This window comes from Leptopilina heterotoma, unplaced genomic scaffold (assembly GCF_015476425.1).
Source record: "Leptopilina heterotoma isolate Lh14 unplaced genomic scaffold, ASM1547642v1 Lhet_361, whole genome shotgun sequence".
Taxonomy (NCBI): Eukaryota; Metazoa; Arthropoda; class Insecta; order Hymenoptera; family Figitidae; genus Leptopilina; species Leptopilina heterotoma.
In genome coordinates this window covers 577,141-592,886 of record NW_025111042.1, presented here as the reverse complement: position 1 = coordinate 592,886, position 15,746 = coordinate 577,141, and the positions used below count along the sequence as shown (strand labels likewise).

Below are 15,746 nucleotides of genomic sequence, written 5' to 3'. Positions count from 1 at the left end.
AATGTTTAAAAATATTAATATTCTTTTAAAAGAAATTTGATTGAAAATGTATTGAAAAATAATTATTAAAACTTTAATAAACATTAAATAATTAAATAATAATTTGAAAAATTGTAGATATTAAAAATAATTGATATCTGGCAATGAGTTTCATTATTAATGACAACAATTCAATTCTTGCTCAGAATATAATAAAAATTTTTTATATAATTGAATTTCTGCAAAAAATTTTATTATTTTTGAAAAGAATTGAATTTTTGCCAAGAATTTTATTATTTAATTTTAAAAAAATTGAATATTTGCAGAGAATTTAATCACCTTTTTTTTAAAAAATAATTGAATTTCTCAGAAGAATTTTATTACTTATAAAAGTAATTAAATTTTTGGCAAAGAATTTTGTAAAAAAAATGTTTTAAATAATTGAATTTCCCTGAAAAATGTTATTATTTATAAAAAATAATTCAATTTCTACCAAGAATTTGATTTAAATTTTTGAAAATAATTAAGTTCTTATAAAAAATTATATTGAAAATAATAGAATTTCAAAAAATTTTCTTATATTTTGTTAAAATAATTGAATTTTTAGCAAAGAATTTTGTGAAACATTTTTAAAAATAATTGAATTGCCCTGAAAAATGTTATTGTTTATAAAAATAATTTAATTTTTACCAAGAATTTGATTAAAATTTTTGAAAATAATTGAATTCTTATAAAAAACTAATAATTGAATTTTAAAAAATTTTCTTATATTTTGTTAAAATAATTGGATTCTTAAAAGAATTTTATTATTTATTATGATAATTGAATTTTTGCGAATAATTTTGTTAAAATTTTTAAAAATAATTGAATTCCCCTGAAATATGTTATTATTTATCAAAATAATTCAATTTTTACCAAGAATTTGATTAAATTTTTTGAAAATAATTGAATTCCTAGAAGAATTTTATTATTTATTAAAATAATTGAATTTTTGCGAAGAATTTTGTTAACATTTTGTAAAAACAACTGAATTTACACTGAAGAATGTTATATTATTTATAAAAATAATTCAATTTTTGCCAAGATTATGTTTTAATTTGAATTTCTATTTAAATAGGGGAACATAGTCAAGGTTGGACCTTGCTATTTTTTAAAATATAAAAATATAAAAGTAAAAATGTATAATATATGTATATAAAAATAAAAAATATAATAATAATAAAAATAAAATCAAAAATACGTGACGCGCTTTTTATTCCGTTATTATATATTTGACTCTCTTCCAGGATTCTTTTCTCGAGGAGAAGGATGAGAATGAGGAGGAGGAGTATAGAAGCGGAAAAAGGGGGTGTCAGAAATTGGGGTTGACAGTTAGGAACCGATGACAGTTGACTGTTTGCGCGAGGGTGTCTCTCATTTTTTTCTCTCTTCCCCTCTCTTTCTTTCCAACATCCCAAGTTCTTTAATGAAACAAAAAAATCGCATTTGAAAATGGAATAAACTTGTTTTTCTGAATTAATATTATTTCACCGCGCGGGAATAAATATGTAAATGAAAACTTTTCAATCTTAAAAAAAATATATATATATATATATATATATATATATATATATATATACATAAACTCTGAAAAGTGCGAAGCATCACTGATAAGCGATATTATCACTTTACTTCCTATTTATTAAAATATATAAAATTTCAAAAAAAAAATAATATTATTTATAATAACAACTTCGATAACTTCGAAAATATAATTATAATAACAACTTCGATAATTTCGAAAATATTAATATAATATTATAATTTTATAATAACAAACTTCGATAACTTCAAAAATATTTATATAATTATAATTTTATAATTTATAAATATAAATTTAATACATTAATAAAATTTAGCGAGTGTTTTTTTTCAAATCTAAAATATACAAATTTTCATTAATTTGGCTAATTTTAATTTTTTAATTCTATACGAATTTAAAAGCGTCAGGCCGATAGAAAGAGTCTAACGTCCCCTTCGCTTTCTCTCTCTAGAGGCGCATGCGCATTGACGCAGAATAAAGAGTAGAAAGCGAGCGCCCCACGTTGTTTAAAATACAACGCGCATGCGTCCTTCACGCGCATGCGCCTCTTGAGAAAGAAAGCGAAGGGGACGTTAGACTCTTTCTATCGGCATGACGCTTTTAAATTCGTATAGAATTAAAAAATTAAAATTAGCCAAATTAATAAAAAAAAGTATATTTTAAGTTAATTATCATAACTTGAAAATGACACTAAGTAATTATTTAGTCATTTTTTACTAAAAATTAACCAAATTAATCACTAATTTAACCGTTCGGTACCGAACGGTACTGTTGAATTAGTGATTAATTTGGTTAACTTTTAGTACTGATTAGTGATAAATTATGATTAGTGATGAATTAGTTCGGTACTGTTGAATTAGTGATTAATTTGGTTAATTTTTTTTTAGTACCGATTAGTGATAAATTATGATTAGTGATTGATTAGTGATTAATTAGTGATTGATTAGTGATTAATTAGTGATGAATTAGCGATGAATTAGTGATAAATTCGAAAGTGAATGAAAAATTCGAGTTACGAATAATAATTTTATAGGTTAAGAATAAGAGAATATATCGGACAGATGATTCGATTCGATATTGACAGTGACCTAGCTCTCGTAGGGATTGGAGGACTAGTGAAAAGTTTAGCGTGCACATATCAGAGTCGATATATAGTGAAATGGCGAAGAAAACGTCGGAAACGTAATTTATACGTGCGATCGATCAAACTCTTTGGATTCTGGAGTAAGGGCGTCTGTCGCTCCATCGAGGCGATTCGATGAGCTAACGCTAACTTAACGCTACACACCCCACTGGGCTGCACTCGGTCAGATAACTCTCGGATTTTCAAGCGCGCCCGGCAACTTCGCTTCGTGCAACTACGACGACGACGATATCCATTGAATATCTTCGCGCTCTTTTTGATCCTTCCTCCTTCCCCTTCCTTTTCTCTCTCTTTTCACTCACTCGTTCATCTCGCAAATGTTTACTCACTTGTGGATTCTTCGGTTAGCTACTTCTTTGGTCCAACGCCTTTTCCTCTCTCTCTCTATATATATATATATAGAGAGAGAGAGATTCAATGAACTTTCCTGGGGAGATTATACTCATCGTTCTGCCTCGAGTAGTGTCTGTATGTATATACTCGACCCACTATTAAGTTTAAGAGGGAAAGTGCCAACTTTTCTGGTACTGACGATTATCGTCAATAATTAAACTCTTCTTTATAAATTTTACAGTTTGAAATTTGTCTTCCTTTTTGGTTTCGTTTTGATTCGTTTTCCTTCCTGAAGGTCTGAATTTAACATACTTTTCAAATTTGGTTCTTTTCATTATCATTACCACAACAATTTTTTTATTTTGTTTTTACAAAATTTCTATTTATATATAAAATTTACTTTTTCCCTGATCACTAGAAGGAAATTATAGAGGAATTTATAGAAAGAGATAATTTTTAGAAGTAAAAATTCGATCTAAAACTTTGAGGGTGGCCTACCTTAATATAATTTAAAACCCAAAATTAGTAACCTCACCGCCGATTACTTTCGACAATTCTTCAAAAAAAAAAAAAAAAAATTCAATTTGTTTTTAATAAAATTATAGGAAATTTCAATTATTTTTCATAGAATTATAGAAAATTTCAATTATTCTTAATAAAATTACAGGAAATTTCAATTATATTTAATATAATTAGAGGAAAGTTCAAATATTTTTCACAAATTTTACAAAAATTTCAATTATTTTTCATAAAGTTATAGAACATTTCCATTATTTTTATTAGGAAATTTTAATTATTCTTAATAACATTATAGGGAATTTCAATTATCAATTATTTTTAATAAAATCATAGGAAATTTCAATTCTTTCTCATGAAGTTATATAGAAAATTTCAATTATTTTTAATAAAATTACAGGCAATTTCAATTATTTTTCATAATAAGTTATATAACAAATTACCGCCGATTTCATTTCGACAATTCTTTAAAAAAATTCAATTTGTTTTTAATAAAATTATAAGAAATTTCATTTATTCTTAATCAAATAATAGGAAATTACAATTGTTTTTAATAAAATTCTAGGAAATTTCAATTATTCTTTATAAACTTATATAGAAAATTTTAATTATTTTTCATAAAGTTATAGAAAATTTTATTCATTTTAAGTAAAATTAGAGAAAATTTGAAATTATTTTAAAAATACACAATTTATAATTATATTTACGAAAATTTTCTAAACTTTAAAAATGCAATTATTGAAATATTTACAAAATTATTTTGAGTTTCTTTTAAATTCGTTTAAAATTCAATTATTATTTAATAATTGTATATTACATTTTTTTTATTTCTTACAATCTTTAAAAATTTTAATTTTAATTCTTTAAAAATTCAATTATTTTCCGAATGTTTGACTTAAAAAATTCTTTGAAAATTCAATTATTTTTCTTAATTTTCCAAAAATATTGCAAAAGTATTCAAATTTATTTTAAGAAATTTGGATTAAAATTCCACGAAAATTCAATTATTTACAACTTATTTTTCACAGAAAATTTCAAAAGTATTCAATTTTTTTTAAAATGTCCAATTAATATTTAATTATGAAAATTTAATAAACTTAAAAATAAAATTAAAGTATTTTTAAAATTATTGTAATCCTTTTTTTAAATTCGATTAAAATTCAATTATTTTCCATAATTTTAATACAATTTAAAAAAAAAATTTATTTTCTTTACAATTTTAAATTGAAACAGAAAAATTCAATTATTTTCATTAATTTTCCTAAAATATTGTAAAGAAATTCAATTATTTTAAGAATTTTGAATTAAAATTCTTCGGAAATTCAATTATTTTCAAAAAATTTTGTTATAATTAGAAAAAAATCAATTAGTCCACGAATTCTGACGTAAAACTTTGAGGACAATTCAATTATTGTCTGTAATTTTAGAATTATTATTATTTAAAACTTCATTTTCGTATTAAATTTGCAATATATTATTTAATTATTTAAAAAAATTTTAATTTAAATTCATAGAAAATTCAATTATATTCAATAATTGTAATACAATTTTTTTAATTTTATATTTTCTTTAGAATTTTAAATTAATATTTTTTAAAAATTCAATTATTTTCAGAATTTTGAACTGAAATGTTTTGAAAAGTCAATTAGATTCCTTAATTTTTGTTCAATATTGAAAAGTATTCAATTATTTTCAGATGGTTTAACTAAAATTCTTTGAAAATTCAATTATTTTTCTTAATTTTCGTATAATATTGCAAAAGTATTTAATTATTTTAATAATTTTAATATAATTTATGAAAAAAAATACATTTTCGAATTTTTTTACCTTAAATTTTTATACAATTTAATAATTTTCTGTAATTTTTGAATTATTATTTAAAACTTAATTTTCGTATATAATATTTCAAAGTTATTCAATTATTTATGGAATATTTAATAAAAATTTATTTATAACATTTAATTATGTTCAATTTGAAAAAGAGTTAAAATTTAATTAATTTAATGAAATTCTAATTAGTTAAATTTAACTATTTAAAATAAATTTAATAAATTAATAATTTAATTAATTTAATTAATAGAAATAAGAAATAAAATTAAGTTGTTCTTTAAAATTCATTGTGATTCAAAAGTTTTTATGAAAAAAAAATAATTCAAAAAGAATTCCCGGTTTCTGTTTTCCAAAAAAATTTTTTAATACTAAAAACCGCAGAATTTTCCTACTAGATATTTCTATAAAATTTATTATTTTTTTTATCACTTTTGATAAAATTCCCAGAATTTTCCGATTTCCCTGACTCGTGGCAACTCTACTGTTATAGACAATTTTTTATCTTTTGCTCTGCAATTTTTTCGATTAAAAAAAGAAAAAAAAAATTTTTTTTTGTCACCATGGCATTAAGAGTCTTTGGCAAGAGGTGCGGGAAGACGGAGAATCTTGAAATACGTATATATAAGAGAATGGAAATCAATACGTGAAGTGAGCAGCTAGTTTGAGAAAAGCCTCTGGACGGTCCCCGGTTTTAGAAAGCCCTGAGACGTCGACTATTCACCCTTAGAATATTTCTCTCTTGTAACCGAGAGAGTAAGAGAGAGGGAGAAGGAGAGAAGAAGACAGTTTGATAGAGAGGGTGAGAAAAGAAGGGAGGAGTTCCATTCAGGACTAATGGGGTTAAACGCCTTAGCCCTTAGTACCTCTCCTTCCTGATCTTCCTTCCTTCCTTCACTCTCATCGGACATTTTCGTCAGAATTCAGTTTCTATAACCCCCCCGAAAGGATAATCCATATTCGTTGATAATGTCAGGCTTTTATTGCCAGTTAAACGTTCAAACTTAAAACCGCTCAAATGTGAGTGGAATTATTTTCACTTCTGCTTTCGCAAAAGACTCTAAATTTCAATCATTTTTCTAATTTTCCTTATTGATTTGAATTTTGCTCTTGAATCCGCAGTTGAAAAAAAAACAAAAATAAGAAGAAAATTTTTACTCTGATCGATTCTGTAACTTCATTTCACTTTCACTTCACTGCTACTTCAATTTCACTTCACTTTCACTTCACTTTCACTTCACTTTCACTTCACTTTCACTTCACTTTCACTTCACTTTCACTTCACTTTCACTTCACTTTCACTCCACTTTCACTCCACTTTCACTTTACTGTTACTTCATTTTTACTTTACTTTCACTTCACTCTCACTTTTAGTTCATTTTCACTTAACTTTCACTTTACTTTCAATTCACTCTCACTTTACTTTTCACTTCACTCTCACTTTCAGTTTATTTTTACTTCACGCTCGCTACACTTTCACTGTCACTTTATTTTTGTTGAATTTAACATTTTTTACATTTCAAATTTCCTAAAGATTTTGAAGATAAGTTAAATTCAACAAAAATAAACTGATAGTGAAAGTGAAGTGAAAGTAAAGTAAGAATTAGGTGAAAATAAACTGAAAGTGAGAGTAAATTGAAAGTAAAGTGAAACTGAAGTGAAAGTGAAGTAAGAATGAAGTGAAAATAAACTAAAAGTGAAAATGAATTGAAAGTACAGTGAAAGTGAAGGGAAAAGTAAAGTGAAGTAAAAATGAAGTGAAAAAAAACTGAAAGTGAGAGTGAATTGAAAGTAAAGTGAAAGTGAAGTGAAAATAAAGTGAGAGTGAAGTGAAAGTGAAGTGAAGTGAAAGTGAAGTGAAGTTACAGAATCGACCCCTGATTTAAAATTTTGAACTGCGCTTTTTTCAATAGAAATTTTTTTTTGTGCTCCTCTCTTTGAATTACATGCGAAAACGGATCACGGAATTAATCTAAAGTTTGTTAACCAATATTATATTATAAATAGAACTAAATTAAATTGTAGGTTATCCCTAGAGGATAGAAAAAGAAAATAATTTGAAAAACTCACCCTTGTGCGCCATATCGTCTGCGGTGACGGAGGCTAAAAGGCCGGTGGCGCCCGGCCATGGAGCGACCGCAGCGCCCAGTTGCTGCGACGGCAGAATCTTCGGGCCTTTCCACACTTTTGTCTCTGAAACCCAAGAAAAAGAAGTTTTTTTTTTATAAAAACTAAATCAAAAGTCACTTTATTTTATAAAAAATAGTAAAAATACCATTTTATTAAAACATGTTTTAATAAAATGGAATACCATTTTATTAAAACATGTTTTAATAAAATGGAATTCCATTCTATTAAAATATATTTTAATTAAATGGAACTTAAAAGTAAAAAAAAAGACGCAAATTTTAAAAGTAGTCGAAAAAATAGTAAAAACTGCGATTATATATATCAGGTCTCGGATAATGATCCGAGGCCTGATATATAATCACAGTTTTTCTAAGACAAATAAATTGAGACAAAAAACGTATCAAAATATAGTTGCTTTGTTTACATTTGGCGCGAAATTCGAATTGCATAATGCCACTATATGTTTCCCCTTAATTTCCGTATATATAGGTAATTATACGCTCTTTTCTAACCGCGTGGTTCGAAAAAAGAAACGTGGCTGCGGCACTTCAAAACGGAATGACTCAAAAACAATCGTCTCCCCCTTTTTGCAGTGAGAAGAAAAACAGGCTGGATCAGGTCGTCGTCGTCGTCGTCGTCGTCGACGGTTGCAGTACTAACGCGCGAACGACATTCAAGATTGTTAAGTGTCGCAATTACCCGACTTTGCTCTTGGTGAAGATGTAAACTTCTCGCAAATGTAACACCCTTCAAAATCCCTCAAAGCTCGACTGTATATATATATATATAGCAATCGTATATACAATATATAGATATATACATATATATACACATATAAATATAAATATAACTATATAGATATACATGTACAGATATATAAGCGAAAGGGATGTTGAGCATTCACAACTCTCGGGACATGGAAGCAAAACTAAGTGCGATAATTAGCGCGCACAGAGAAGAGGACTTAAAATCATATATACAGACATTATTTTGCCTGATGTGACTATAAACATGCCTCCTCTAGGTATTTTTCTTCAATTTAGAAAGAAAGACTACAAACACTGAAAAATAGATGTCTTATTCAATTTTCTTGAAACTATATCAAATTGATACTATTAAAATATATATATTATAATTTTATAGGGTAAGGTACGTGCCCCAAGGTGTCCACCCATCTTTTGAACGACTGTAATTCCTAAACGGTATTATTAAAAAATTTTTTTTTTATTTTACTACGAAAAATAAAACTTAGACGCGAAAAACAGCTCAAGTTTATTGCTTTGAAAAAAGTGGCCCCAAGGTGGCAACCATTCAAAAATTCACTGAAAAATTAAAAAAATAGTTGCAAAAATCAATTAGAGTATGGGCCTTGGGACTCACTATAAAAATTTAGATCAATTTGATATACTTTCAAGAAAACTTTGTTGATATATATCTTACATTAAGACGTATAAAGATAGAAAAATGGTATAGCTTACATCTTAAAATGAGATGTTTTCTAAAGTATCTTAATATTGATATACCTAAGATCACTGCAAAAAGAAGTATCTTAATTTAAGATTTTACTATAAAAGTACAGTAAAAGTTATATACTTAATATTTTTTTTCTTCGTCTACAGCGTTACTGAACACATCTTATAATATTAAGATGTTTCTAGACTATCTTAATATAAGTTTTTTCTGGCTTAAATATCTTAAAAGTGACTACAGAGTTACTTAAAACATATATTATTAAGATGCTTCTGGACTAATTATGTTAATATAAGATGTTTATGGCCTAAATACTTAAAACATCTTATATTAAGATGCTTCTGGACTAATTATCTTAATATAAGATGTTTATGGCCTAAATACTTAAAACATCTTATATTAAGATGCTTCTGGACTAATTATCTTAATATAAGATGTTTCTGGACTAAATACTTAAAACATCTTATATTAAGATGCTTCTGGACTAATTATCTTAATATAAGATGTTTCTGGACTAAATACCTTAAAAGTGACATACAGTTACTTAAAAAATCTTATATTAAGATGCTTCTGACCTAAATTCTTATAAGATGTTTCTGGTCCAAACATCTTAAAAGTGACTACAGAGTTACTTAAAAGTTATATTAAGATGTTTCTGGGCTAAATATCTTAATATAAGATGTTTCTGACCTAACTATCCGAATATAAGATGTTTCTGACCTAAATATCTTAATATAAGAATAGTTTCTGGCCTAAATATCTTAACACAAAATTATGTTTTATAAGTAACTTTCACTGAAAAAAAAATATTCTTAATTTAAGAATATAAGCTGTAAAAAAGGTGCCCAGGATATTCCCCACTTAAATTAAGTGGAAATATTCTTACAATGAGAATATATTCTTATAGTAAGAATAATTCCCCACTTAATTCAAGTGGGGAATATCCTGGGCACCTTTCTTTTAGTATATATATTCTTAAATTAAGATTATTTTTTTTCAGTGTTGTAGTCAATTTTAAGCTACTTAATTTTTGCAGTTCAATCAGTGCAAATAACTAAAAAGTGCCCAAACCAAAACATCTTAGAAACTGACTAAAAGCATCTTAAATTAAGACACTTTTCTTTCTTTTGCCATCAAAATACAAAATTTTGATCTGTTTTTCATTTTTATGATACGATTTTAAAATGTGAGTAGTGTTTCGATCATTTTCTTCAAGTTTGTTATTCGCCATGGGGATATATTAAAGGAAGAGAAATGGCATTATAGAAAACGGCATAAAAAGAGAAAAAAAAGAGAGCGAGAGAGAGAGAGATGGAAAGTTGTTGGGGGTTAGGGAGTACATCGCATTCGCATATTGTGCAAGAGGATTACCTCGGATTATGCCCGACTGAGCGCAAACAGGATCTCACCGGCTTGTGTTTACAAGATGCCAAGCTGTCGATTTAACGCGCGCGCAAACTCTCTCTCTCTCTCTCTCTCTCTCATATATTGCTATCCGTGTAGAGTCGAATCAAATCGAATCGCGGTTCGATTAACTCCTATATTATAAATTATTACTTTGTCTCCACAGGCACTTTATATAACTAAACAAGGATTAAAAACAAAAAATTAATTCCTACGCGTAATCTACGCATCATATATATACCTAACGCGTAATCTACGCATCATCATAGTCCGTATATTTTTAATCAAAAATAAGAAAAAATAGTCACGATTCAATTTCACATCTTTGGAAAAATTTTGCGATTTTTTAAGATTCACTGCGGCTCTAAAATACGCTTAAAGAATGTAAACATAAAAATAATGTAAACAAGTCCGTTTTCAGAAGCAACAACAAAACATTTTCGAAAATACTTTACAAAAGCCCATATCAGACTTTGAAAATAACACATAGTTTGCAGAAATAAAGGTCTCAAAAAGAATCAGAGACTTTGGAAAAAGAAAATGTTACTCACGGACATTGTCAACAAGCGTCTCGGGTGTATATATATACATAATTTTTTCTTTTTTATTCTTTTTGCCACAAGAGTCTCGCGTTTAAGTGAATTCGCAGCGTCACGTCAGCGTCGACGAGTGAAAATTATGGAAATCGACAGGGTCGTTTGACTTTCGACTTCAAAAGCTTCCGAGGCATTCAAGCGATTAGGAGAGTTTCCGGAAGAATCGAGTATAAGGGGTTTATGTTCCACCGCGGGAGCATTTGTGGAATGAATTATATAGGTATATATATAGTATATTATAAAACGCAATTATAGCACACGAAAATATAAGACAAAAAATACATATATTTATATATGTATATAGACAAATTTCGATATTATTCTTATCTTCATATATCATTAATAATATAATTTTTTATCAATAATAAATCAAAGACGTGTATGGTAATTTGACACGCATCTACTTTCGAAAAATTATATTAATTCTCCGCGACCGACAGTAATCACAGCTTTGTCAATATATACTCAAAATGATAAAAGAAAAATCCAAGGCATATTTATTTTAGATTATAATTATTACAAATTATAATTTTTATATCATTTTTTATAATGTAATTTTTTTTACATCATTTTTGGGTTATACAGTGTAATTTTTTACATCATTGCGTTATAATTTTTACAGAGTATAATATTTGTATTATATTTACTTTTATAATTTTAACAATGTAATTTTACTAAAATTTTCCTAAAATTTTCCTATTTTTAGAATGTAAATTCTATATGATTTTTACAATGCAATTTTTAAATGTTTGTATAATTTCTGCAATGCAATTTTTATATATATTCGTATAATTTTTGCAATGCATTTTTTATACAATTTGTTGCAATGTAATTTTTATCTAATTTTTACATATTCTGATTTTTACCAACATAGTTGGTTCAATTCTAAAAATTTAGAAAATCCAATTTTCTAAATTTCAATTTAAAATTCTTCAAAAATAAAAAAAAAAAATTCTTAAAAATGTAAAATTAATTATTTTAGTAAAATTTGACAAAATTTCTAAATATAATTGGAAATATAATTTAATCTTTTCAAATTATTTACGGAAATTCAACTTTCAAAACATAATTATCCAATTTTTCAAAAATATGAATTTTTTTTTATAATTTCTCAATGAAATTACATTCAAAACTTGAATAATATTTGTTAAACAAATATTTAAATAATTATTTATTTTTCAACTGGAATTAAAATATTTTAAATCGATTACTCTGTGTAAAAATCGTTTTGAAATTTTACAATTTCTAAAAATTACAACTGTAATTCTTCCAAAATTCAATCAAATTTTTACTATTGCATTCTTCGGAAAATTCATTTACTATATAGAAAATAATTGAAATTCTACGATACGTTTTATTATTTATAAAAATTTGTTTAAATAATTGATTTTGTTGGAAAACTATTTAAAAAATTGTATTTTTTGAATGCTTATGAAGAATTTTTTTAATTACGAAGATAATTGAATTCTTACTATTATTTTGAAAATAGTTCAATTCTCATATAAAATATTATTACATATTGAAAATAATTTAATTCTTTATAAAAATTTTATTATATTTCTATGAATTGAATTAAAATTTTATTGAAAGTAATTAAATTGTTTTCGAAAAATTTTATGAATAATTATGAAAATAATTGAATTTTTTGAAAAATTTAATGAAAATTGTATTTTAAATAATTGAATTCCTCTAAAACTTTTATTATTTATGAAAATAATTGAATTCTTGCAAAGAATTTAATTAAAATTTTTTAAAAAATTCAATTCTTAGGAAGAATTTTTTAATTTATGAAATTAATTGAATTTTTGCCAAGAAATTGATTAAAATCTTTTGAAAAGAATTAAAATTTTGCAAAGAATTTTATTATTTTTGAAAATAATTGAATTTTTTTTAAGTATTTTATTATCTTTAAAAATAATTAAATGTTGGCGAAGAACTTTATCACAATTTTTTAAAAGTAATTGAATTTCTCAAAATTTTATTATTTTTAAAAAATAATATTGAATTCCCCTGAAAAGTTTTACTATTTTTTTAAAATAATTGAATTCTTTTGGGAAATTTTATTAAAATTGTATAGTAGATATAAAAAGTACTATTGAATTTCCAAGATTTTCTTAATATTTTTAGAAATAATTGAATTTTCCAATAAAATTATATTTTTAATTATTGGATTCTTGTGAAAATTTTATTATTTATGAAAGTAATTAAATTTCTGAAAAGAATTTTTTTTAAATTCTTTGAAATAATTGATTTAAAAAAAAATTTAATGAAAATTATATTTTAAACAAATGAATTCATGTAAAACTTTTATTATTAAAAAAAAATAATGGAATTCTTGCAACGAAATAAATTAAAATTAAAAAAAAAATTCATAAAAAGAATTTTTTTATTTATGAAATGAATAGAAATTTTGCAAAGAATTTTATTTTTTCTGAAGATAATTAAATTCTTTGTGAAGCATTTATTATTTTTTTAAATAATTGAATGTTGGTGAAGAATTTTATAATCATTTTTTTAAAATAATTGAATTTCTCAGAAGAATTTTATTATTTATAAAAAATAATATTGAATTCCCCTGAAAAGTTTTACTATTTTTAAAAATAATTGAATTTTTCGAGGAAATTTTATTGTGAATTATTGAATTCTAGTGAAAATTAAATTATTCATGAAAATAATTAAATTTCAGCGAAGAAGTTTATTAAAATTCTTTAAAATAATTGATTTTTTTAAAAATTGAATGAAAATTATTGTATTTTAAATAATTGAATTCTTGGGAGAATTTTATTATTTATGAAAATAATTGAATTCTATTGAAAATTTTTATGAAAATGGTATAGATATTGAAAATAATTGAATTTCGAAAATTTTTTGAAAATAAAATTGAATAATTTCTAAGAATTTTATTAAAATTTCAGAGAATAATTTTATTTATTTATTTACTATTTATTAGTAATTTTCTACTGTTGATTATTTATTTTCTACTGTTAATTATTAATTTTCTACGAATAATTATTAATTTTCTACTATAATAATTATTAATTTTCTACGAATAATTATTAATTTTCTACTAATAATTATTAATTTTCTACTAATAACTATTAATTTTCTACTAATAATTAGATAGTTTTACTAATTGCGGAAGCAAAGAGTCAGCCACGATTTTACTAAAAATTAATTATTTTTACCAAATTCAGATTTCGAGGGAATAATTAAAACTTTGAATTAAGATTGAAAAATCTCACAGGCACGGGAGATCGAACCATAGACCTCGAGGGTGCAAACCGAATACTTAGACCGCACAGCTACGCAACCTCCGAATGTAATTTAAATATAATCTTCATATTCTAATCTTTACCAACACAGTTTTTCTGCAAATATCAAATTGAGACAAAAAGCGTTTCAAAAGTGTTGCAATAAAGTAACACTTTTGATACGTTCTTTTTTTTGTCTCAATTTGATATCCTTATAAAAACTGTGAATGTAATTTTTATATTTTTTTCCATAATCTAATTTTCATATACACGATTTTTTCATTATAATTTCCACCAATTATAAATTTGCCTTTGATTTAAAATTGACAATAAATGACGTATGGCAGCCCTTTTTATCACGATGATGCACTTGTATCGCGCGCATTGAAAAGTCGCTCTTTTATATTCAACTTGACGATTTTTGCACGTCGAATCATAGAGAGACTATTGCCTAATTAAGGCAATAATACCATCAAGAGAGTGAATCTCTCTTTCTCTCTTGATGTTATCAAGTTCTTTTTATATAGAGAGATGATGCGGGCAAAAAAGAGACAGAGAGACTTTCAATTGCATTCGCATTGCAATAGGAACTGTATTTTGCATTGTGCATTAAAGTGCATTATGTACACTGTTCACGAGGGGGTGTATTATACACACACACACAGAGGAAAATTGCACATCCGACCAAGTAGCGAGTATTCCCAGTGTATATAACAATGTAGCAGTGCCTTGTTTGTCGACAATTTCTCCCTTTAAGCGTCGGAACGCGTCAATATCCTCGGTTAATTTACCAAGCCATCATTAAATCAAAACACCATTTCACTCTTTTTTTTCTGCTTTTTCCACTTTTTTTTTCTCTTTCCATTGAGGGAAAAATATGAAAATTTCAAAAAAGTATAACACACAAGGCTTCAAGTGATATGATTTGCTTCAATTCGTTGCAAATTATTATTTGCTTCAAGGGCAAATTTGCTACTAAAATTCGGTTTAAAATTCGGTTCAAAATTCAGTTCAGAATTTGGATCAAAATTTGCTTCAGAATTTGCTTCAATAAATTGTCTGCTTTACTAAAAATGCAATTTGCTTAAAATTATTTCGGCTTCAAGTAAAAATTGTTGCTTCAATTCGTTCTGAATTATTACAAGATTCAAGTAAAAATTTAGTTCAAAATTTGATCCATAAACTATTGTCAATATGCTTCAAGTAAAAACTTGGTTTTTACTTCAAACTACTTGCTATGCTTCAAGTAAAAATTTGCGGTTCAGAATTTGCCCCAATAAATTGTCTGCTTTAGAAAAATTTAATTTACTCAAAATTATTTCTGCTTCGAATAAAAATTTGCTTCAATTCGTTTCGAATTATAAAATTCAATTAAAAAATTGGGTCAAAATTAAAATTTGCTCCAAAAAATTGTCTGCATCAATAAAAATTATATTTGCTACAAATTCTTTCAATTTGCATAAAATAAAAATCTCCTTCAATTTATTGTTCCAAATAATTACTTATTTGCCTCA

General features: G+C 25.2%; 1 protein-coding gene across 4 annotated transcripts in view; it reads right to left on the bottom strand.

Moving 5' to 3' along the window:
* Window positions 1-15,746, bottom strand: part of LOC122505636 (paired box protein Pax-6-like) — a 233,798-nt gene that overhangs the window by 119,028 nt on the left and 99,024 nt on the right. For all 4 annotated transcript variants that reach the window (XM_043617386.1, XM_043617385.1, XM_043617387.1 and 1 more), the window contains one exon: window positions 7,452-7,574. In XM_043617386.1, coding sequence (XP_043473321.1) covers window positions 7,452-7,464 — 13 coding nt within the window. In that variant the 5' untranslated portion in view covers window positions 7,465-7,574. The remainder of the gene's footprint in view (window positions 1-7,451; window positions 7,575-15,746) is intronic.